This window comes from Cyphellophora attinorum, assembly GCF_001299255.1.
Source record: "Cyphellophora attinorum strain CBS 131958 chromosome Unknown Contig12, whole genome shotgun sequence".
In the NCBI taxonomy this organism is placed as follows: domain Eukaryota; kingdom Fungi; phylum Ascomycota; class Eurotiomycetes; order Chaetothyriales; family Cyphellophoraceae; genus Cyphellophora; species Cyphellophora attinorum.
The window spans coordinates 22,238-43,620 of record NW_017253240.1 but is presented as its reverse complement, the minus strand read 5'-3'; the positions used below and the strand labels follow the sequence as shown (position 1 = coordinate 43,620).

General features: G+C 53.9%; 10 protein-coding genes across 10 annotated transcripts; 8 read left to right on the top strand and 2 right to left on the bottom strand.

Moving 5' to 3' along the window:
• Positions 1-1,056: 1,056 nt before the first annotated feature.
• Positions 1,057-2,709, top strand: AB675_7451 (uncharacterized protein; the record flags this gene model as incomplete). Its single annotated transcript, XM_018147822.1, has 1 exon — positions 1,057-2,709. The coding sequence occupies one exon, from the start codon at positions 1,057-1,059 to the stop codon at positions 2,707-2,709; it is 1,653 nt and encodes a 550-aa protein (XP_018000215.1).
• A 1,489-nt stretch (positions 2,710-4,198) lies between these two features.
• On the bottom strand, positions 4,199-5,779 carry AB675_7450 (putative aspartic-type endopeptidase OPSB; the record flags this gene model as incomplete). The annotated part of the gene is made up of 1 exon (XM_018147821.1): positions 4,199-5,779. The coding sequence occupies one exon, from the start codon at positions 5,777-5,779 to the stop codon at positions 4,199-4,201; it is 1,581 nt and encodes a 526-aa protein (XP_018000452.1).
• Positions 5,780-7,291: 1,512 nt separating this feature from the next.
• AB675_7449 (uncharacterized protein) lies at positions 7,292-8,292 on the bottom strand (the record flags this gene model as incomplete). Its single annotated transcript, XM_018147819.1, has 2 exons — positions 7,292-7,600; positions 7,642-8,292. The coding sequence occupies 2 exons, from the start codon at positions 8,290-8,292 to the stop codon at positions 7,292-7,294; spliced, it is 960 nt and encodes a 319-aa protein (XP_018000376.1).
• A 597-nt stretch (positions 8,293-8,889) lies between these two features.
• On the top strand, positions 8,890-9,667 carry AB675_7448 (Short-chain type dehydrogenase; the record flags this gene model as incomplete). The annotated part of the gene is made up of 2 exons (XM_018147818.1): positions 8,890-9,580; positions 9,627-9,667. 2 exons carry the CDS (start codon positions 8,890-8,892, stop codon positions 9,665-9,667), a joined length of 732 nt encoding a protein of 243 aa, XP_018000266.1.
• Positions 9,668-10,142: 475 nt separating this feature from the next.
• On the top strand, positions 10,143-11,788 carry AB675_7447 (uncharacterized protein; the record flags this gene model as incomplete). The annotated part of the gene is made up of 2 exons (XM_018147817.1): positions 10,143-10,177; positions 10,228-11,788. 2 exons carry the CDS (start codon positions 10,143-10,145, stop codon positions 11,786-11,788), a joined length of 1,596 nt encoding a protein of 531 aa, XP_018000330.1.
• A 453-nt stretch (positions 11,789-12,241) lies between these two features.
• AB675_7446 (Fumitremorgin C synthase) lies at positions 12,242-14,013 on the top strand (the record flags this gene model as incomplete). The annotated part of the gene is made up of 4 exons (XM_018147816.1): positions 12,242-12,379; positions 12,432-12,671; positions 12,719-12,877; positions 12,961-14,013. The coding sequence occupies 4 exons, from the start codon at positions 12,242-12,244 to the stop codon at positions 14,011-14,013; spliced, it is 1,590 nt and encodes a 529-aa protein (XP_018000277.1).
• A 359-nt stretch (positions 14,014-14,372) lies between these two features.
• On the top strand, positions 14,373-16,355 carry AB675_7445 (uncharacterized protein; the record flags this gene model as incomplete). Its single annotated transcript, XM_018147815.1, has 1 exon — positions 14,373-16,355. One exon carries the CDS (start codon positions 14,373-14,375, stop codon positions 16,353-16,355), a length of 1,983 nt encoding a protein of 660 aa, XP_018000231.1.
• A 658-nt stretch (positions 16,356-17,013) lies between these two features.
• On the top strand, positions 17,014-19,005 carry AB675_7444 (Alcohol oxidase; the record flags this gene model as incomplete). Its single annotated transcript, XM_018147814.1, has 4 exons — positions 17,014-17,181; positions 17,231-17,379; positions 17,428-18,230; positions 18,278-19,005. 4 exons carry the CDS (start codon positions 17,014-17,016, stop codon positions 19,003-19,005), a joined length of 1,848 nt encoding a protein of 615 aa, XP_018000566.1.
• A 552-nt stretch (positions 19,006-19,557) lies between these two features.
• On the top strand, positions 19,558-20,205 carry AB675_7443 (Sorbitol dehydrogenase; the record flags this gene model as incomplete). The annotated part of the gene is made up of 1 exon (XM_018147813.1): positions 19,558-20,205. One exon carries the CDS (start codon positions 19,558-19,560, stop codon positions 20,203-20,205), a length of 648 nt encoding a protein of 215 aa, XP_018000518.1.
• An 89-nt stretch (positions 20,206-20,294) lies between these two features.
• On the top strand, positions 20,295-20,900 carry AB675_7442 (Sorbitol dehydrogenase; the record flags this gene model as incomplete). The annotated part of the gene is made up of 1 exon (XM_018147812.1): positions 20,295-20,900. One exon carries the CDS (start codon positions 20,295-20,297, stop codon positions 20,898-20,900), a length of 606 nt encoding a protein of 201 aa, XP_018000465.1.
• Between the last annotated feature and the right edge of the window lie 483 nt (positions 20,901-21,383).

Genomic DNA, 21,383 nt, shown 5'->3' with positions numbered 1-21,383 from the left:
ACTTACGCTTTCTGCCAGAAGGTTGTGGTACTGATGACGCAGTCGCCATAGCCAAACCAGGAGCTCGGAGCCAAGATGCCGGCAAGGGAACATCCTCGGGCAGCTGAGAGCCAGAAGACTGCTGCACATTGGGGCCATCCACCGAATGTGAGGTCTGTGTCGGCGTGTACGTCGCCGACGAAGGCTCGGATGGCACGACTGGACGATTGCACTTTCTACACTTTTGAACATTGCGAACATAAAGGCGTCCACAGGGATGGCATTGCCACGTTGGTTTCGCCATGCCGGCTCGGGAAGAAGTGGCAGCGCGAATGCGGGAAAGAAGCAATATAAAGAAGAGAAGGAGGGTAGTTGCGGTCGAGACGGGGAGGAGTCGGAATAACAAAAAAACGCCAGTCTCGTGACCACGTGACTAAATGATGCCAAGCCTGCGCGCCCACTTTCGCGAGATCTCCAATTTCGAACGCGGTCGCGTCCTTCTTTCGCACCCGCACCACTCAACCCACTTGCTCTCGCCTCTCATTGTCGCTCAAGATGGACGACGGTATGAGCAGACGACCGCGTCGGTGGCAGTGTCCAAAGTGTCTCATAGGTATGTCTTCTTGCGATGTTCCCTTTTGTTACGAATGCGTTGAATTCGTGCGCCCGATCACTGTTTCTTCTGAGGCCGTCGATCCAAGCACACAATTCTCGCATATGCCTAGCGACCTCGACGTCCTGCAGCGCACACCGCAAGCGGCGTCGCGTGAACGGTCGTCGGCGGACCAACAGCTTCGCGGCGTCTCAGTCCGACAACCCCCCCGATCACGGGAGTTGAGTTCGAGGTCGGAGACTGCACAGTTTATGAACGGTCGTTCGTCACGGTCCGGGGTACATCGTGTACCTCGTAGATCCCGGGCGCGAACGACTGAGTCACAGAACGAAAGTTCCTACGCTGCTGCCGCACGACTGTCCTCTGGCTTGGACCAGGGACATGTCGTTGCTGGCGAGCGCGCTTTGTTGACCCATCCCTCCCGATCTCATTTGACGAATGCGTCATCCGGATATCTACCGGAGATGGTCTCTGATCCTCGGCCTGTCGACCGTTCGTCTTCGCCAATGCCAGATGACCGAACAGGAGAAGACCTTTTGCGGAAGATCGACGAACTTGAGAAGGAATTGGCCAAAGCTGAAGCAGCTGCGGTAAACGATGCGCATCCTTCTCCCAGAAATGGAAGCAGTGTTGCAAATGTGAATTCTTCCGCATCCAAGATGCCGGCTTCGCAGTCTCAGCCCGATAACGGGCATGAGATCTCTACTCGGCGTCAGGTCTCACAAAGTCCCACTGGTCAGAGTGCTGCCTACTGCTTCGATTGTCACCTTGCCCATGTGGGCGGGAGTGGCTGTGCTAGCGATGTCGATGTCGATGCCGAGAACTGGCCACGGCTCTTTGCCTCCCTCAGTTCGCTCGAATTTGACCCGACTGAAGTTTTATCAGGTATGTCTAACAGCTATGTGGACTGCTTGAGACACCTCAAGATGCTCGACGACGACTTCTCTGGTAAGTTCGACGCTTTTTCGAGACGTCGCGATTCGTTCATGCTTGACATGCTGGAAGCCCTCGGCCGATGCGGTCTCGGCAAGTATGTCGAGGAGCTCTCACCATTTTACGTGGTTGCGAATGCCCAGACACACTTGTTCATCTCTCAGCTCAGAGATATTCTTGTCACTTTCTTCGATCGCGATGTCTGCCGTCCAGTATGGCATGCCATAGCGAAAGAACCCCGCCCGCTGGGACTTTTCATTGAGTCCCAGCGGCGGTTCGTTGTCAACTACATAGTGGCCGCAGAAGAAAATGGCTATTTGCCCTTGCCTTCCAAAGCGGAACTGACACAAGCAGTCGATCGGGTGTTCACGAAGATCAGAGATCTTTTTGAGCGCCACATCGATTTCAAGGAGTCCTTTCTGAATATGATCGCGAACCACTTGACCCATGGCAGTGAGGACTTACAAGCTATTTCCTTACTTCCACTGTGCCTGATGGTGGCATACGATTGTCTTCTGGAGCTGGAATTGACGGGAGATGATGAACTTTCCGCAGTGTTTCCGGACATTACGGAGATTCACCATGGCATCCTTCCAGCGTATCAGGAATACATGGCGGAGACTCCAGCACCAGCAAGTGGCTCGCTCGTCGACAATGACACTTACGGAGGCGTCGTTGAGCGAGTCAGTGACGTTGACGAAGTCTCCGAAAGCGCAATCAGCGATACGCGGATTGTCTCGAAGCGCAATGACGATCGCCTGGACGCCAGACCAGACGATCGCAGAAAGCGAGCACGTTTCACGCAGGACCAAGTAGGTCCTGTTCGAGGTGAAGCAGGTCCGGAAGCGCAATTCAGCGGTGAACCGCAGGAGACGACGCCTACGCCCGAGCAAGATGACGTTATGGAAGACGACAACGTCGCTATCGACGACAGCATCGACGACCTCCAAGTTATGGAAGCCGATCATGCTGCACCGTCTAGAGCAGACAGATTCCGGAGCCTTCTATACCTTGCGTTCAACGCATCGGAAGACGAGGAAGCTGCGCTAGCGAAATCGCTGGCGGATCTTTTCCGGAAACCGATACTGAATTCGCTACGGTCGGTGAGCGTATGGACGAATACTGCGACAAAGCTGCCGAGGTCAATGGTCCGATTGACCTCTGCTGGCGAGCACGCCTTGTGAAGGACACAGGCAAGCCGCCACCAAATGCTTCTGGGCTTACCAACAGCAACTGTCCACGATGCAGTACCAGATCGAAGATGAAGCAGACGTGCTACTTCGCAAGATACGCTCCAGGTATCACTGGCACCCATCTCTCAGACGCGACCGTCCTTCTGGACGGCATGCGTGTGAGGTGGGTACTGAAGAAACGTAACGTTCGCGCTCGCGACCCCGATGAGGTGAGTTGGCAAGCTCTGTCGGAGACAGGCGTTCAGGTCAACCTCTGAGTTCGCATGCGGGCTCAGTAGGCTGCCCTGATTTTTTCCAGCAGTCTGACTTTTCCATCTTGCGGCTGCGCGCTCTCTTCAGCGAACAAGTAGTCGCAAGCATGGCTGAACAACATTCGTATACTGGCGCTCCTGTGAGCCACTCTGGCTGAGTGGCCTCGCTGGGGACCAGTCTCGAGATGTTGTCGTTTACATGAGCTGAAAGGTGGTGCTCGCTGACTTTGTGCAGCGCCAGCATGCTCCTCTCTGCCTCAAGAGACGAGACAAGACCCTCATCATTGGGGAGTCTTCTGCGTCTGTCACCAGTACTGAGAAGAACACGGTCAGCCGAAGCCATCTCTCCAAGCTCATCCACAGATCGTCTCCGACACCGTTATCTCCTCAGACGATGCCTATGGTCCCTTCTAGGACGAAACACTTCGACTGGCATTCGCCAGAATGTTCAGTGCGGCGTGTACCTTTCCCATTTTTTTTGTCTGATTTCCTATGTCTTTCCTTTGTCTTTCCTTTGTTCAGACCTGCGACGAGATGCCACCTTCACGTGGTGCGGGTTGTCAGTAACCATTCCTTGTTTCTCTCAAGGATGGCGAAGCTAGGAGCATCTCATTCCAAGAACTTTGCATCTCCACAAGCATGTTGACTGTCAGCAGGTAGCGAGACACGCTGCAGATGTCACCTCGGCCCGACCGAAACGACCAGCTTACCTCTTTGATCCCATACCTACATCGAGCTACGAACACAACCCGTGGGGCTGACTGCACAGTTCAACCTTCGCCGGCCCGAGTCAAGACAAGGAGTACAACGGGCGCAGCGGCGCAGCAAGAGCGGGGCATTCGCGAGCCATGCGACCGTACTTGGTGGGTCGCTTGATGTGCCGGTTGTAATGGTAAGGCGGACAAGATCAACAGACGGAACCAGCAGCAGGCCAGCGATTGCGGCACGCATGCTTCCAAGAACTTCCATCAGGCGGCCCCTAGCAGGCAAATCCACAACTTCTGAAGTGAACCAGCCGGCCTCGATTCGAGCCAGCGGTGACGATCACGTGAGCTTCTTCAGAACGCAATCCGAGGCCCATCAGAGGCAGCGGTGAAATCTACTCGAGCCTCGTCAGAACTCAATCCGATTCTCATTAGAGCCAGCGGTGGTTCATACTCGAGTTGCGTCAGAATGCAGTTGGACGCTCAACTGAGCTTGAAGAGAATGCCATTACATTACATAGCCATCTACAAAGCCATCAAGCTGGCCACGACGCCCACCACGGGAACCATCATCTTCCAGACCGCTGCATCTACCCCGGCGCTTGCGGCGCTGCTACTGCCACCTCCGGTGTCTTCGCTGCCTCCACTGCCTCCGCTATCTCCACTTCCGCTCTGTGTCGTCTGAGGCTGACTTGTATCACCTAGCGCAAATGTAGGCGTTGGGGAGGCCCCTGCGCTATCAGGCACAGGCTGCGTGATCACGTCCTCGACCGTCGGCGTGGCGGCGCGCGAGTTGATCGTATAGGTGTTCGTGCTCGTGCATCCAGGTATTTCCGTTCCGCTGGCTGGCAACGCCGTTACATCGTCCTTGGTGGCATTCGGACTTGCTTGAGCAATCGCAACGACATGGTTCTCTAAATCGTAGACAAAGTAGCCAGAGCGCATGAATGAGTTACCAAGCATCACGTATGGTTCTTCGAACTGATCTAGGAGGAAATAGCACGACGGCGTACCATCGTCGTAATTGTCGGGCGAAGTATCGTCCAAGTCGATGAGAGCCGAAAGCGGAACGCGAATTTCTGGTCCGCCTTCGCCACCGAACTGGAACACGAGCGCCGCGTTCGAGTTTCTGTATTCACATGGAATGATGCCGGGGTTTGTGACGCCGAAGCCTTGAGCAATGGTCCGGTACAGCGAGGGTGACACGTACGTGATCGTGGTGCCGCTGTCCAAGAGTCCAGGCTCTGCGAAACCAGGTTCAGTCAGCAGCCGTTGCCCGTTCTCGTCATCGATGAAAATGCCGGTGACTGCGACTTCGAAGTGCGTGTAGTTGGCGAGGCCTTCGATCAAGCCGGCGACGCTGGGGTCTTGCAGCGTCTGAAGAGCTACGAGCTCGCCGGAGTATTGATTCGCGTCAACACCACCCAAAATCACCTCTCCTGTTCCGTTCGACACGTCGTTGAGGTAGATGCTGTATGCTTCGCGATTGATATCGCCTTTCTGCTTCAGAGCCTGGATCAACGTTGGTGGCGAGTTGATCTCGGTGGCGAGGTATTCGAGTCCAGCTTGGTTGATCCAGTAGCCGATTCCAACCAGACCTTGACCATCGTTCTCGAGCTGTATTCCGTCCTGTAGACGCGTCGCTAGGCCGATAGCCATCACACCCGGATCTATAGTGGATTCTCCAATAGTGACGGCATCGGAGAAGAAGTTGCCCGACGCTCCAGTTCCATCCAAGTAGCTGATCTCGAATACATTGGGGTTCGATGGGTTGAGTACCTCGTACGTGCTTGATTCATCGACGGTAAAGTAGCCACCAGGGCATTCGTTGCGACACTGGCGGACTCCCGAGTCGGGTACCCATAAGTTGCTGGAACCTGTATCGATCTGGAGCCGGAACGGTTGCGGAGGTGTGCCAATCTCGAGGTTCAGCCAGTACAGTGATCTTTGAGGGCCGAGGGTGATATTCTGGTCGAGGTCCTCCTCGGGAAGCTGTCTAGGTCGAAGTCTGTGTCCTGTCTGCTCAGTCTCGAACTCCAGTTTCAAGTAACCCGAAGACGCCGCCGAAGCCGTCGCGGCTACTGCCAGGATCGAGAGCGGCTTCATCAGTGCGTCGGATAAGTCGCTCTTCTGCGTGAAACGAGTCGCACTTCTGCGTTAGACGAGTCGCTTGGTCGCCTTGAATGAGTCGCTCTTCTGCCTTCAACGAGTCGCACTTCTGCGTCAGACGAGTCGCTCTGCCGCCAGGAACCTATCGCTGCGTCAAAGCGAGAGTTATGTACGGGGTGATGGCTGGCAAAGGAGAACCACGACGGCCTTGAAAGGTCATGCGCGCCCAAGGAAAGGAATTATAGCTACAAGAAAGATGATAGCGAACAGAAACAGAAGAAAGTAAAGCTCTTGGATGAAGTCACCTAGATGGAACAAAAGGCCCCATCAAATCTGCCCAGTTCCTTCCGCAGTGGCTCATCTTGCAGCTTGGCACGGTCGCTACTGGATAGTGCGGCAGGCGCAATGCTGGCCAAGATCAGGTTTCAGCTGTAGCGAGCCGCGGAGCCAAGACTTCGGCCTACCTGGCGGCGAATAGTTTGTAGAGGGACTCGTGGATGAATGTGGCGATGCATTTGGTAGCCGCGGGCTATCTTCAGGACGTGAGTCCAGAACCACGTGAAGCGAATACGTTGCGATATCCATTCTCACGAACTTCGAACCCGCCCGCAGGGAAATCACGGGTTTTCAAGCAATTTACGTTGTTTCGCTTGACGTCAGCAATTCGGCCCCAGAAAAGCTTCTTGGCGGTGGGACGTAGCTTTCGCCAAGGACCCCTCCCAGGCGAGTCAGGCTATTACCATATCGTCGACACTGGGCTCGTTCCTGGGACTTCTCTGGTCGGTCAGTGTTGACGTTCTTGTGGTGCATTGGGAGAGGCACTATGTTAGGCAGTACGGGTATGAATCATGCACGTTTCCGCTAACCTCCGCAATGGCCCGAGCATCAAAACATTTATATTCGGCGCTTTAATTGTTTTCACATGTGGGTTCATATCACAGATCCCCAGGTGACAGATCTTACAGTCGTCGATATTGAGATAGGTCTCAAGCGATTCGTCGTATTGACCACGCCACATCCTTGCGAAGTTCTACCCTCCTTTTCACGTAATGCAACATGGACGCATGAAAGAGGGTGGGCTTTCGGCTGAGGCATGCAAGCAGACAAGTAGACAGACTGTCGATCATCGAGATGCGTGCACTGAGATCTTGGAGAAGGAAACGCAACTTGATCAGCGGGTCGGTGATTAAGCGGTACGAAATGCATGCATGAAGTCCACTGAGTCCGCTCGAGATGGGTCGAAGGCTATTGCCCACGCCACGCAATATTGGCTCTCTCTATGACGGTCTGAGGTCATGCTCATGACCGCTTTCGAATCATCGACTCCTCCAAGCCTAGCGATCATTCCTATCGCACGGATCAGATGACGGGAATGCTTGGACACGTTGCCGAGCGCTGTTTCACACGAACTTGAGGTGTCGCTGATATCGAAGTGGACACACATTCGACGGACTTGGAGAAGCTCCAATCGCAACGCTGTCGATGATTCACTTCGAGAGCTCAGTGGCATCAGGGCCTCCATTCCTGTCTAGGTCGATTCATGAAGCCAACGAAACGTTCCAAATTCACGATCTCGCGACCAGAGACTTCTCGGCTGTTATCTGGAACAAGTCCGCCTTCGGCTAGCGGATGGAAAGGTCGAGTACGCGGCATCAGCTCCGTCAATCCGAACTCTGTCAGGTACATATTCGTGCCGAGAAGAAAAGCAGAATTCGTGTCAATGAACGAGAGTAGGCGGACGAGGAAGCCATCCATGCCTAGTGTTGCAGCACCACGAAGTCGGAGGAGGCGAACGACAGTCGACATATGAAGGTGAAACTGACATGTCAGCGGCTTTCAGGAACCAAAAGGGAACTTACGGCCCCTGGCGATCCAAATATTGCCTCATAGCTTGCCATCTTCGCTGCTGCGGCAATGAGAACATCACTGGGCGTGTTCTGCTCGCTTTGCACTTTCTGGATCAAAACGGACAGTGCAGACTGCTTGAGCAACAACAACTCCCTGCGAGCCGTATCGAACTGACGGGGATCTGCGATCGTCGCAAAATGCGTTGCCGTGAAGAGCACAACGACTTGGAATATTACAGGGTCGCTGAGAACGATCGGCATCCATGCCGCGCGGAAGAGTGGAAGCGTAGAGCTGCCGTCGATCTCAGGTGTCGGAACAGTCAAGTTGGTGACATAATGGTCGATCAAGCATGGAAGGTATGCCTGATGGTAGAGCGGCAGACGCGAGATAGGGAGAAATGACAACCCTGAGGAGCTGTCTACCGTCGGATCCGGAAGCCTTGGCTCGGGCTGCCGCGTGCGCGGGTCTGCAGCTGGCCGGGTATCGAAGTGGACGACCTCTTCACCTCTGCTAAGTCTTGCAAGCCGAGGCGGCTGTCGAGCAGACGCTTCACGTCGTGATACGGTCGCAGCTTGCGAGCGAACGATACGCTGAAGCTCTCGGGGCGCTCTAGAATGTCCGTGGGATGCTGGAACGAATTGATACTCCTGCGGATCTGGCATGAAGAGTGTCCAGTCTGCCATCCGCCAGGCGTTCCATGGCGACTTACATACAGTAAGGCGCGGCTGTAATGCAGCAGTACTAGCTAAAGATCGCTTGAAAGTGCCTGACATGTGAGTTGCGGGGCGATCTTGACGTCAGATGCCTATCAGATCCCACAATCCTGCCTAATTTGGACTCTTAGCATTCTCTTCTTGTGGTTAATCATCGTCCATTCGCCAATCGATATCGCAGAGATCCGAGTTCTTCAAAGGGGTTCTCCAGGAGCAATCGCTCCGGCCTGTCAGGCACAAACCTAATGCAAGGACTTGACGCCCTGCCTGTATAGCATACGAGTACGGAGCAGGCATTGAGTTTCAGTCCGCAGACATCGTTCACCATCTGAATAATGCATCTTAGTTGCCAGACCTATGGCGCAAACGTCGGCGACACACTGCCTGATGTGGAACTTGGCAATGACCTGATCGGGCTCTAATGCTATCGACCAGTGAGTCGAAAGTAAAGTGCGCGGATAGTCGTTGCCCACTCCATGCCTTATAAGAGGGCGCGACGAGACTTCATTTCAGGGCACTGCGGACGCTGGACTCGACCTCTACGACATGTCTTTGCAGGGCCAGAACGTTCTGGTTGTGGGTGGCGCGAAGAATCTGGGTGCACTGATATCTCGAACATTGGCAAAAGAAGGCGCGCAGCTTGCCATCCATTACAACTCTTCCAAGACCAAGCCACAGGCAGACGAGATCGGGGCGGAACTGAACGCTAAGGTATATCAGGGCGATCTTACTACCGCAAAGGCCGTGCACAAACTGTTCCAGGATGTGATCAAGGACCTGAAGAAGATCGATATTGTCATCAACACGGTTGGTATGGTCATAAAGAAGCCAATGACTGAGATCACCGAGGACGAGTACGACCAGATGTTCGCCGTTAACTCCAAATCTGCCTTCTTCATCACGCAAGAAGCCGCCAAAGTGGTCCAAGATGGTGGCAAGATCATCAACATTATCACTGCCTTGCTTGCGGTATACACACCTTACTACACCATATACCAGGGCTCCAAAGCCCCCGTCGAGTGGTTCACCAAGGGTCTCAGCAAAGAGCTGATGTCAAGACGAGTCTCGGTGAATGCTGTTGCGCCAGGGCCAATGGATACGCCTTTCTTCTACCCGCAGGAGAACGATGGCTCTGTGGCCTTCTTCAAGACTCAAGCCATGGGTGAGCGACTGACAAAGATTGAAGACATCGCGCCCATTGTCAAGTTCTTGTGCACTGACGGTGCATGGATTAGCGGTAAGTCAGCCTCGAATTGCCAAGTTGTTGCTAATGTAGAGCCCAGGTCAGGTGATCTTCGCGAACGGTGGAATGGCAAGTCGTTAATGTAAATGCGGAACCAATCTCTCTCTGTCGCAATGAGGTAACAAGAATCAGGCGCTTCCTTGGACGACTATGCTGGGTGTGTAGTGAGAGACCGTCTTCACCTCAGCCAAAGATCTGTGCAGCGAGACGGACCCGGAGCTAGTACATAGACGACGGACCTGCAGTCGGGAACGTAGAAAATGTTATCCTGCTAGAATTGTTCCACGGGTTTCGGTTATAGCTGATGTTCTGGTCCGGAGTTGTTGGCGCAGATTGGGTGGATCTGATTCACCGTAGTAAGTGCGCTCACTGTCTGCTTGGACAACAGCACATCAACCTCTTTCCGCAGCAGCTCTGGCAGAGCTGGTCCATTTCATCACCCGTCATTTAGGCCCAGAGCACTGCAATCTCTTTGTCGTTTCGGAGCACGAATCTTAGCGCATCAGCGATTGCTGCTGTGTTCTCAATCACGACCATGGAGCGGTGACAGCAATCCATGAGCAAGCAGCCTGCGGTTGTGGCCATAGCGAGGTAGGTGCTTGAGTCTACCGAGAGGTTCGAAGCTGTGCTAATTTGAGTAGACATGGCGCTCGCCTCGATGCATCTGATAGGGCCTGGAGGGACAAGGCAGATAAGCCGTACGATACACCGCTCTCTTATGGCGGCTGGCGACAATGCCAGATATTAGGTGCTCGGATCGCCAGTGAGCTCAAGCTCCTCGACGCTAGCCGCAAGGCGGATGGGCAGGAGCTGCCTCAGAAGCGCCGTAGAATCATCGTTCACTGCTCGCCATATCTACGATGTCTTCAGACTGCCATCGCGATCAGCGCAGGCTTACAAGAGGCCGATTCTCAAGCCGGAAATCTGCCGGCGGTCTTACGAGATGGCCTCGTACTCGACACGAGAACCAAAGAGGGGGACGAGAATCAAGGAACGGAAGCAGCAATTAGTCGACCTTTGCTGCGTCTGGACTGCTTTCTCGAGGAGTGGCGATCGGCTAGCTACTTCGAGAAGTCCATGCCACCCGCGCCTTCTCGGGTCCTGCTGGCAGCGGCGAAGGAGATGCTTCAACAGCCTGCGGAAGAAATCAAAGGCACAGATCTGGCCAGTCCAGCCGTGAATTGGGTTACTGCTGTTGACCGAGAGGCCAATACTGTGGAAGATGTCACAACAAGTGGTCAGCCTGGATTGCGGCAGCAGATCTCAAAGCGAGCTCGCCACCTGTCCGATATCCCCAGCGTCAACGGACCGATATTCTTCCAGCCTCGACTCCGCGGCTACACTCCTCCGACACCAAAATACGCCCTTGCGCCATCTGATCCAATTCCTGTGGGCTTTGTCGCTCATGCTCGAGACGCTTGCCTGCGCGTGGACTACGATTGGGACAGCACAAGGGAATGGGGAGACGGAGGTGTTTGGGACGAAGAATGGGGCAGCATGCATCGCCGCGTCGGCAGCGGCCTGGAAGAGTTGGTGCGGTACTACAACAAGGAAGAGGACGATACCGTCGTCATTCTCGTTACCCACCAGGCATGCTGTAATGCCTTGATCCGGAGACTGACCGGTGCACCCGCTCTGCACGACATTGGCACTGCCTCTCTCACGCTTGCTATCCGTCGCGACGAGCAATCCCCCACAGCCGAATCGCCGACCTCTTCTCGGAGATCAGTTGATGGACACATCTCTCAGCAATACGAAATGAAGATTATTGCCTCGACAGAGCATCTCCGTGGCGGCTCCAATCCGCTCGGCCTCAACTCACCACGTCTCGGCCGATCTCCTGCCTTCGCTGGACGTCGAGCTGTTGGCGCCGATTCGGCCGAAGGCTTCACGCTTGGCGATCCATGGCGACACCATCCCATGAGTCGAAGCCTCAGCCACCGGACCTCCGAAGCAGACGTCGAACCTCTCATGGCAGACGGTCTGTGGGCTGCCGGTATCCAAGAACGAGCACACGTCGGCACCGCAATCGGCGATGAGCTTGAAAAGCAGCTTAGGGATGACGGCGAGAGAAGTCTGCCTGTCAGAGCGGCCACTCAGAATACTGGAATGTGGGTCGGCGCGTCGAGGAGAGGATCGAACATAGTTCGAGAAAGAAGTCCTGGAAAAAGGAGATGGACCGCTGTCGATACAAGTCCATAACGACTTCAATCCTGGGATAGTGACTGCTACTAGAGTCACCCGGGGCTGCTCAGCAACGCACTTGGCTACCAGAGCAAGCTTGGAGGATGTGCCTTAAGAGTGAATATCGGAGATCCAGGCATTGGGCGATGATTCGAAACAGCATGTCGGCGATTGACCATTTCCCGGCGACAAGAGCCGTTTGAGGGCATCCCCACGCTCGGGCAGCCCTCCAGACTTTGCATCAAGTCTCCCGCCCCCGCTTTCGTGGCGCATTTTGCAACGATCAATCAGAGCACCTGTTCATCCCACATCACCAGCTTTTCTCCGCAGTCGCCCACAGTGACTCCACTGCGAACATTGCCTTTTTCATTGCCATATATTTCTGGTGAAATATACAGGCACACGCGACGCACACAACAAGCGCTCTCGCTTAGAACCCAGCATACTCTTGCGTTGTTATCGTTGACCATCATGGCGCAGTTTCATCATTTGGGCTTGGGTGGATTGGTGCTGATCGCCGCCATCATTCGACTGTTGCTTATCGGTCGCCGGCCTAAGAACTATCCACCTGGACCTCCCACAATACCAGTGTTGGGTAATTTGCATCAGGTAGGGTCGTTCCGACTCTCTATTGACTGCCGTTGACACTTTCCCGACATAGATGCCAACAAGAGACGCCCACTTACAATTCGAGAAATGGGCACGAGAATATGGTCCGGTCTATAGTTTGATGCTTGGCACCAAGGTAATGATTGTGCTCTCGAGCGATACGGCCGTCAAGGAGCTGCTCGACAAGCGCAGCGGCATCTACTCTGATCGTTTGGATATGTATGTTGGTCAGACTCTTTGCAGTGGGGGGCTTCGTTTGTTGATGATGGGATACACTCCAAGATGGCGGGCTGTATATGCTCCCTTCCTTATTGTTACACCCTCTAACAATTATGTCAGTTCCGGAAGATGGTTCATTCTTTGCTGAACATTACAACTTCAAAGTCTTACGTCCAGTATCAGGTGCTTGAGAACAAGCAGATGCTGTACCAGTTTCTCGAGCAGCCCCAAGACTTCCTGAAACACATCCGGCGTTATTCGAATGCACTGACCACAACTGTAAGTCATTTGTGGCGTGCGAGCGGTCTTTGACTTCTTCACACTCGTACTCCAAGCAGATGGGAGGCTAACAAGCGCTGTAGATGGTTTTTGGATGGCGAACGCCGGTATATGAGGACGAAAATATGATGCAGCTGTTCGATGGTTTTGCCGAGTTCGCAGAAATCAACCAGACTGGAGCAGCGGGACTCATTGATTTTTATCCGATTTTGCGAGGACTGCCAGATATCTTGTTGCCGACGCGCAAGAAAGCCAAGCAGCTGCACAGTGTCGAAAAGCAGCTCTACCTCAAGCACTGGCTTAGTTCCAAGAAAGCAATCCGGGATGGGACTATCCGACCGTGCTTCTGTCAAGGCATGGCAGAGTCCCAAAAAGCGGGCGGGTTCTCCGACGATCAAGCGGCTTACATCTCCGGCACACTGCTCGAAGCAGGATCGGACACCACTTCGAGTACGCTATACGCTTTCGTGCTGGCGATGCTGTTATATCCAGAGGCCCAAAAGATTGCACAGGAAGAGATCGATCGGGTGGTTGGTGAACGTCTGCCAACCATGGAAGACCAAGAGGAACTCCCATTTGTCAGAGCTTGCATGAAAGAGACACTCCGATGGATGCCAACCACAATCCTTGGAGCAGTCCCTCATGCTGTCACTAAAGATGATGAGTATTTGGGCTATACCATTCCAAAGGGCGCTGGAGTGATGAACAATGTCTGGGCGATTCACATGGATCCTGTGCGCCATCCGCAACCACGCCAGTATCGACCAGAGCGTTATCTTCACGACACACTAAGCCTTTATGATTCTGCAGCTAATTCCGATGGAACAAAGAGAGACGTCTTCACTTTCGGGGCGGGAAGGCGTATTTGTCCTGGGATGCATGTCGCAGAGCGAAGTCTGTTCCTCGGCATTTCGAGAATACTCTGGGCCTTCTCTATCTCACCTGCTGTGGACGAGAATGGAAAGCGGATAATCCCAGATCAGGAGAAGCTGACTCAAGGCTTTGTTTGTATGCCGGAAGACTACCCAGCCGCGCTAACACCGCGATCGGGAACCCGGGCCAACATCATTAGAAAGGAATGGGAGGAAGCACAGAGAGACCATTTGGACGAGCAAACAATGCAATGGAAGACCTAAGTGCCCTTAAGACGGCAGATATCACGCTGGGTTTGGCAAGATATGTGTAGTTGCAGAGAGAAATCTAATAATATGGCGGGCAGATTCCGTCCGAAGACAACAGCTACTTCGCAGCTGGACTAGACCCCTGTTAACGGTCACTGGGGCAAGATTTGCCCGCGGTGCCCACGTGTGAAGCCCTATCTGACCCCGCAGCGGAGGTCGTCATTGCTGCTAAGGTTCGAGAAACACGCCCTCTGGCCGTTTTCTTCAATACCTCCTACGCTCTGAGCCAGTGGACGCCACTAGAAGTCACCCGGCAGCATGCACTGCCATGCGAGAAGCTGCCCAGCTCCGCGTAGCGCTGTCCCGCCATTATCATGAATGCCTGCCCGATCTGCGAAAACGTATATAAGCGACCAGAGCACCTACGTCGCCATCTACAGTCACATAGCAATGAGCGACCTTTCGTCTGTGCCATCTGTGACGGCACGTTTCAACGGTCCGACACCCTCAGAAGACATCAGAAGACCTGTATAGCTGTTGTAGAGGAGGCTTTGGAGCCGCCCCTGAAGAAGCCTGCCTATGAATCGCAAGTTTCAGCATCGGACCCTGCTCAGCCTCTGGATGAATGGCACAATTTACAGCACGATGCGCTGACTGGTCCGTTCCCTGACATCAATCACATAGCAGGTTGGCTCTCGAGCGCGGCGAGTCCCGACTTCAGTGATCCTTGGGGCAAGATACTGAATCTGCGTGGCGACGATTTTACCGACGGCATTGATGACGGCAGCTATCCAAGGAGTCTAGGGTTCCTCGACAACTTCACACGTCGAACAGGCCTGGTTGAATCATTCGAATGTGGATCATTGGCCGAGCGAGAGGCCGTCAGGAAAAGATACGGAGCTGACGACGTACAAGCAGGTGATCTCCCCGAAGGTGCCGAGGTTCTATGCGGCTTAGTCGATGAGCCTGGAGTGGACCTGTCAACATGGATGCTGGAGCCACTGGCACTCAAGACCCACGAGATCGTCTCCTCGATTGCGCAAGTCTCTAGAAATAGACCGGAGGATAGCTCGAGCGCTGTGGCGTGGTCAGTGGCAACACAGTCGTTATGTGCCAAGTTCTTCTCGCCTACGAGAATTCGAAAATATGTCGACTATTACTGGGCTCTGTGGCATCCAAACGTCAATCTAATGCACAGGCCAACTTTCGAAATTGCCAACTGCAGGTCATACCTGGTGGCTACCATGTGCATTCTTGGAGCACTTGTGTCTCCGAATGCATCGGACGGAGCAGCAGCAAGGATGTGGTTGGATGCGGTCGAAGAAGTCGTCTTCACCAGCGATGATCTTGCTGATGACGATTCCGTATGTCGCCTGACAGGAAGACCAAGCTGCAGACCCGAGAGGGTACGAGCACTTCAAGCTGCTTATATGGTCCTGCTTTATCAGACCTGGGAAGGAAGCGATAGAAGTAAACGAAGGGTTCGCCGGCTACGCTTCAGTCAAGTTGTGGCCGCCATCAGAGATGCCGCAATACCCAACGCCGTACATCCTTATTATCATGGCTTGAAGATACATGAGTTCTCCTTCGCTGACTTTGCCATTATCGAAGAGCTGATCCGAGTCACCGTGTGGGTGTTTCTCATCGACACTGCGTATACACTATTCAACAACTCCCCGCCTCGTATGGTCATTTCCGAAATGAAAGTCTCGCCCGCTTGTCCAGAAGTATGCTTTCAAGCAGAGACTGCAGAGAGTTGCCTACAAGCTCTGCAAGCTCATCATACACATTCTGAGTCAGCACGAGGAGCAGCCACACGCTTTGATGCAGCATTTGATATGCTGTATCGCCGGGCTCTACAGCCTGCTGATCAACAGATGCTAGCAGATCTTGGGCCACTCAATCTCTTCGCGATGACTTCAACGCTTCATGCGCTAATTTTCCACTTCAGGAGCTCTCTCAGTTGCCGCGGATCTCTCGAAGACGTGAAGCGATGCCTGGACAACTGGCATACAGTTTGGCAGGTGTATACCGACAAACTTGCTACAGACCCACGTCACGCTTTAGCAGTTGCCGGCACTGGTATCTGTCCACCGGAGCAGATGTGGAAGCGGATAGGCTTTATGCGACATGCAGGCCAGTATTGGACTCTGGCAAAGCTCATGATCGAAAAATTGACCTTGCTACGCCCCATACGACAGAACACGGATGACAATGAATCCTCCGACCGTGGCCAAACAACGCCAGCTTACATTGCAGAGAGTACACGGAGTGAGGTTCTCCTTGACAAGTACGATGAGACAAGCATGCGGCAGGTGAACGACCTTATCGCTATGCTACAGAAGACCAACATCTGAAGTTATACAACAGCCGAGCCAATAGCTCATTCATGTCCCTAATCGCTGCACCACTTTTGCTCTTTCATCGTTGGTTCGGGTCTCACATCAACCGTGAGCAAATGTCTTCGAGCTTGGTCCAGCATCTTTTTGGGAATACGTAGCTCACATCAATCATGGCCGAGACCCTTGAGGCTGTTGGACATGTCGGCCACGGAACTCCGACGAGGCTCGGCCAGATTGTCGAACTTGCGCTCAGCGCGAATGTGACATCACAATGCATGTTGCGCGACAAATTTGCAACGGCGTGAGGACGATTGCTGCGCACAGTATCATCCTGGAGTTCATGGAGCAATCCGCATGAATCCCGCTGGCACCACCACCCGATCTTGCGCAACACCTCCGCATATAGTGTCGTCTCCACATTTATGCCTCGGCTCTCCAGAAAGTCAAATACGAGGACCCTTTCGTCCAGGACCTGCATCGTAAGCGACAAGGTTGCGATCTACAAGATCTGGACAAGTCTGTCACTGCAAGATTGAACCTTATGGCAAGCTAGTCGCGGACTGTTTCCATGAACGCGGGGAAGGATGTGAAGTCCCTTCCCATAAGATAGGCACCGACTGTCGTTGCTGATCTCTGGCAATCCTATACCGACAACACCAACAAGACCGCCAACATGGGTTCCCTTGGACCATTACCGATCGACTATACCGAGAGCATGGGAGAGATGGACATCATCTTTGCAGGTGGTGGCACCGCAGCTTGTGTCGCCGCTGGACGGCTCGCGAGGGCTAATCCCGATCTGAAGATCTTGCTCGTCGAAGGTGGTCCCAATCAATACCAGGTGAGTCGAGGTCAACGCTTCAATCGGCAAATGCTGACGCTTGAGCCAGGATCCGCAAGTGACAAACCCCGTCATATACCTGAGCAACCTCGTACCGGACAGCAAGAACGCCCTGTTCTACAAGGGCCAGAAGTCCGAGCATCTCAATGGTCGTGAGCCAATTGTGCCGATGGGCGGCTGCTTGGGTGGAGGTTCCTCGTGTGTTGATCTTGAATGAGCGCAATCGACGTGCTGACTGGTCTGCAGCATCAACTTCATGATGTACACCAGAGCGCAAGGCGCGGACTTCGACTCCTGGAAAACCGACGGGTGGTACGCCAAAGACATGATGCCTCTTTGCAAGAAGCTCGAGACCTTCCATCAAGACGAACCGGGCATCAACAAAGACGCCCACGGCTATGATGGTCCTATCCACGTCAGCGATGGCGGCTTCCGCAGCAAGTCAGAGAAGCAGTTTATGGAGACCGTCAAGAACATGGGCTACAAAGAAGAAGTCGATCTTCAGAACCTGGACACGGTGGACGGCTTTTCTCGCTGGCAGCGTTACGTGTCTCCTGAAGGCAAGCGGCAAGATGCCGCACACACCTTCATTCATCCCCTCCTGCAGGATGGCGAGCACCAGAACCTGCATATTCTATGCAACTCCAAAGTCGTCAGAGTACTCTTCGACACATCCGATCCACCTCGCGCAGTCGGTGTCGAATACAAGCCGAACGAAAACCAGCAGCCTGTTCTGAACACGAGCAAGCCAGTTCACAAGATCGTCAAGGCCTCGAAGCTGGTAGTTGTCAGTGCTGGAGCACTTGGATCGCCTCAGGTCCTAGAACGGTCAGGCGTTGGGAACCCAGATCTCCTGAAGCGGCTAGGTGTTCCCCTCGTCAGCGACTTGCCAGCCGTCGGCGAGCAATATCAGGACCACCACCTCATCCTATACCCCTACAGATCTACCCTTCCCGCCGAAGAGACTGTCGATGGGCTTTTGTCCGGAAGAGTGGATTTTGCGAAGGCTGTTGCTGAGAAGAATCCCATGCTGGGCTGGAACGCTATAGGTAAGCCTGACGTTTTTCCGCCAGTTCTATCGACTGATATAGCACAGACGTCGGCTCCAAACTGCGTCTCACGGAAAGAGAAGTCAAGTCCCTCGGTCCAGAATTCGAGAAAGACTGGGAACGCGATTTCGCACCGTACCCAACGCGCCCAGTTATGCTGTGCGCTATGTTGAACGGTTTTCTAGGTGACCACTCGCTCGTTGAGCCCGGCCAGTACTCGATGATGGGTGTCTACACCGCATATCCATACAGTCGTGGCTCCATCCACATCACTGATCCGGAGGACGTCCTGAACGGCTACACATTTGATACTGGCTTCCTCAATCATCCATCCGACATCAAGAAGCAGCTCTGGGCGTACAAGATGTCACGCGAGATCGCACGCAGACTCCCTTTCTACTCCGGTGAGCTCGAACTCGCGCATCCGAAATTCCCCGAAACGAGCCAGGCGGCGTTGCGCAAGGAAGCTTTTGCATCTGGAGAGAAGATCAGCGACATACTATATACCCGGGAGGACGACGCCATCATTGAAGACTGGATTCGAAACAATTTGAACACAACGTGGCATTCGCTGGGCACATGTCCAATGAAGCCCAAAGAGCAGGGAGGAGTCGTGGATGGTAATCTCAATGTGTATGGTACATCGGGTCTAAAGGTGGCGGATTTGAGTATACCGCCGGAGAATGTTGGTGCCAACACGAACAACACAGCGTTGGTGATCGGCGAGAAGGCGGCGGTGATTATTGGAAGAGAACTAGGTATCAAGGGCGTGTAAGAAGAGACGCCTTAGTAGCTGGCTTCGTGCCGGAACTCAATCAACTGTACATCTCTCTTGATATGATCTCATGCGCAAAGCTCCCTGTGTTCTGTGAAGGTAGCCCATGACTCTTCTGGTCAAATACAGAGAGGCAGTACGTTGCAACAGTGCCAGTGCATGACTGGAAATGAGCGTCATGATGGGCGAGATGCCGCGGCCTTGGCGCTAGATGCGGACGCGTGACCACGGCGCGTGGGCTTGGAGTTCTGGCGTGCAAATTCCGCGTCCCTAGCAAACAACTCCCCGTTCGCGTCGGTCGAATGGATCCTGCAGACATTCCCATTTACAGACTCACCGGGACAATAGAGAGTCTCAGCAAGCCTCAAATCTGCTCACATGACTGCAGCAAGATAGTTTGATGGCCACGAGTCGTGCTGAACGACGCTGCTTTCAGGGGCAGTGACGACATAGTTCTCGCTCCCCAAAACTATGAATGATGAGGTAAGTGCCGCTAGAGGTATGCAAGTATGCTCCGGATCATGAACGAGCTGGAGCGCATCCACGTTCAATATGGCAGTAGCATCCGTGGTTACCGAGCCATTAAGTCTTGCAGCAACGTCCACCGACACGAAAGGCAAGGACCTCGACGCGAAACTTCAGCAGCTATCAAGCCACGGCAATCCTTCCCTGCACGTGCGCCCGGATCACACCCTCTCACTCGAAGACACGCCCATTCCGCGGCCCTCACCGCTACAGGCTCTTGTGCACATCCGATGTACTGGAATTTGCGGTTCTGACATACATCTCTGGCATGATGGCCGCATTGGCCCGCTACTAGTCGATCGACCGTGCATTCTCGGTCATGAAGCCGCTGGCGAGATCGTCGCCGTTGGCGAACAGGTCACGCATCTGAAGCCCGGCGACCGCGTCGCCATTGAACCAGGCGTGCCTTGTCATGCATGCCATGTCTGCCGTGCCGGCAAATACAACCTTTGCGCCGATGTCCAATTCGCTGGCGTCTGTCCCTATGCTGGCTCAATTCGTCGTTTCATGGCACACTACGCACGCTACTGCCACAAGATCCCGGAAAACATGTCATTCGAGCAAGGCGCGCTTCTGGAGCCGCTCTCAGTCATTCTGCACGCGATCCGGCAGTGCGAGGGCTCCATCCAGCTCGGCCGACCAGCATTAATTTGCGGCGCTGGACCCATCGGCTGATAGCGCTCAAATGTGCTCGCGCTTCCGGTGCTTGGCCGATTGTGATCACCGATGTAGACACGAATCGACTTGCATTTGCGAAGAAGATCATGCCGGACGTCCAGACATATCTTGTCGACCTCTCCAAACGCCTGTCACCCGCTCAATGTGCTGTGGAAATCCGAGCATTGTACGGTTGCTACGCCAGCTCCTTAAGCGAAGCGTCGCAGCATGGTGCGGACTCTATGCTCCCGAATGGTCACGGCACTCAATCGCAAGCGGCAGCAGATTCGGAACCTGTCTACGACGCCGACGCCGCGCTTGATCATCTCTCGCCCTCGACGGTCCTCGAATGCACGGGTGTCGGGTCTTCAATTATCACTGCCGCCCACGCAATCGCTCGAGCTGGTACGCTCATGGTGGTTGGCGTGGGAGCTTCCAAGATCAATGAGATACCATTCATGTATCTGAGTCTGCGCGAGATCAAGCTCAAGTTCATCAATCGCTACACTGATACCTGGCCAGCGGGTATGAACGCTATGGCCGGAGAGGCATTACTTCCGGCAATGGACCAGCTTATCACGGCGAGGTTCAAGTTGGAGGATGCAGTCAAGGCGTTGGAGCTCGTAGGTGGGAGAAGAGACAAGCAGGGAGATGGAGGTGGCGAGAGCGGCGTTGTTGTTAAGGTTATGATTAAAGACGACGTCGAGCTCTGAATTCCGTCCCCTTTAGGTCATCAGGATGATGCCACTCAGCATCTGCAGATTACAGAGTCTGGCACGGGTAAACCCAAGACTTTTGAAGTCTCACATCGAAATGATGTTAGCTGTCTATAGCTAGTGGTTTCTTAGCCTAATTCTGGTATGGGCATGGCACTAAAGGCCATGCACACCTGGTCCCCTCGGAAAGGCAACTGTTGGATAGTTGTAGGGACCGAGTGACATAGTTGCCTGTGACGTTGATTATCAGGCGCTGGATTTGCACCTACTCTCCAGTCTAGGTCCTTGTGTTCGGAGCGCTATCACCTTGAAAGCCTGGATCGGGATGACGAAGCTCGATGAAAACCTTGGAGTATGAAGATTAGCCTGTCCAATGGGAGCATGTCCGGGGGTGCAAACGCTTGGCCGGGTGCCGATACCTATCCACTCTCATTGTGGGTCTCGGACAGCCACAGCGTATAGCCTCACAAGGCAGTGGAT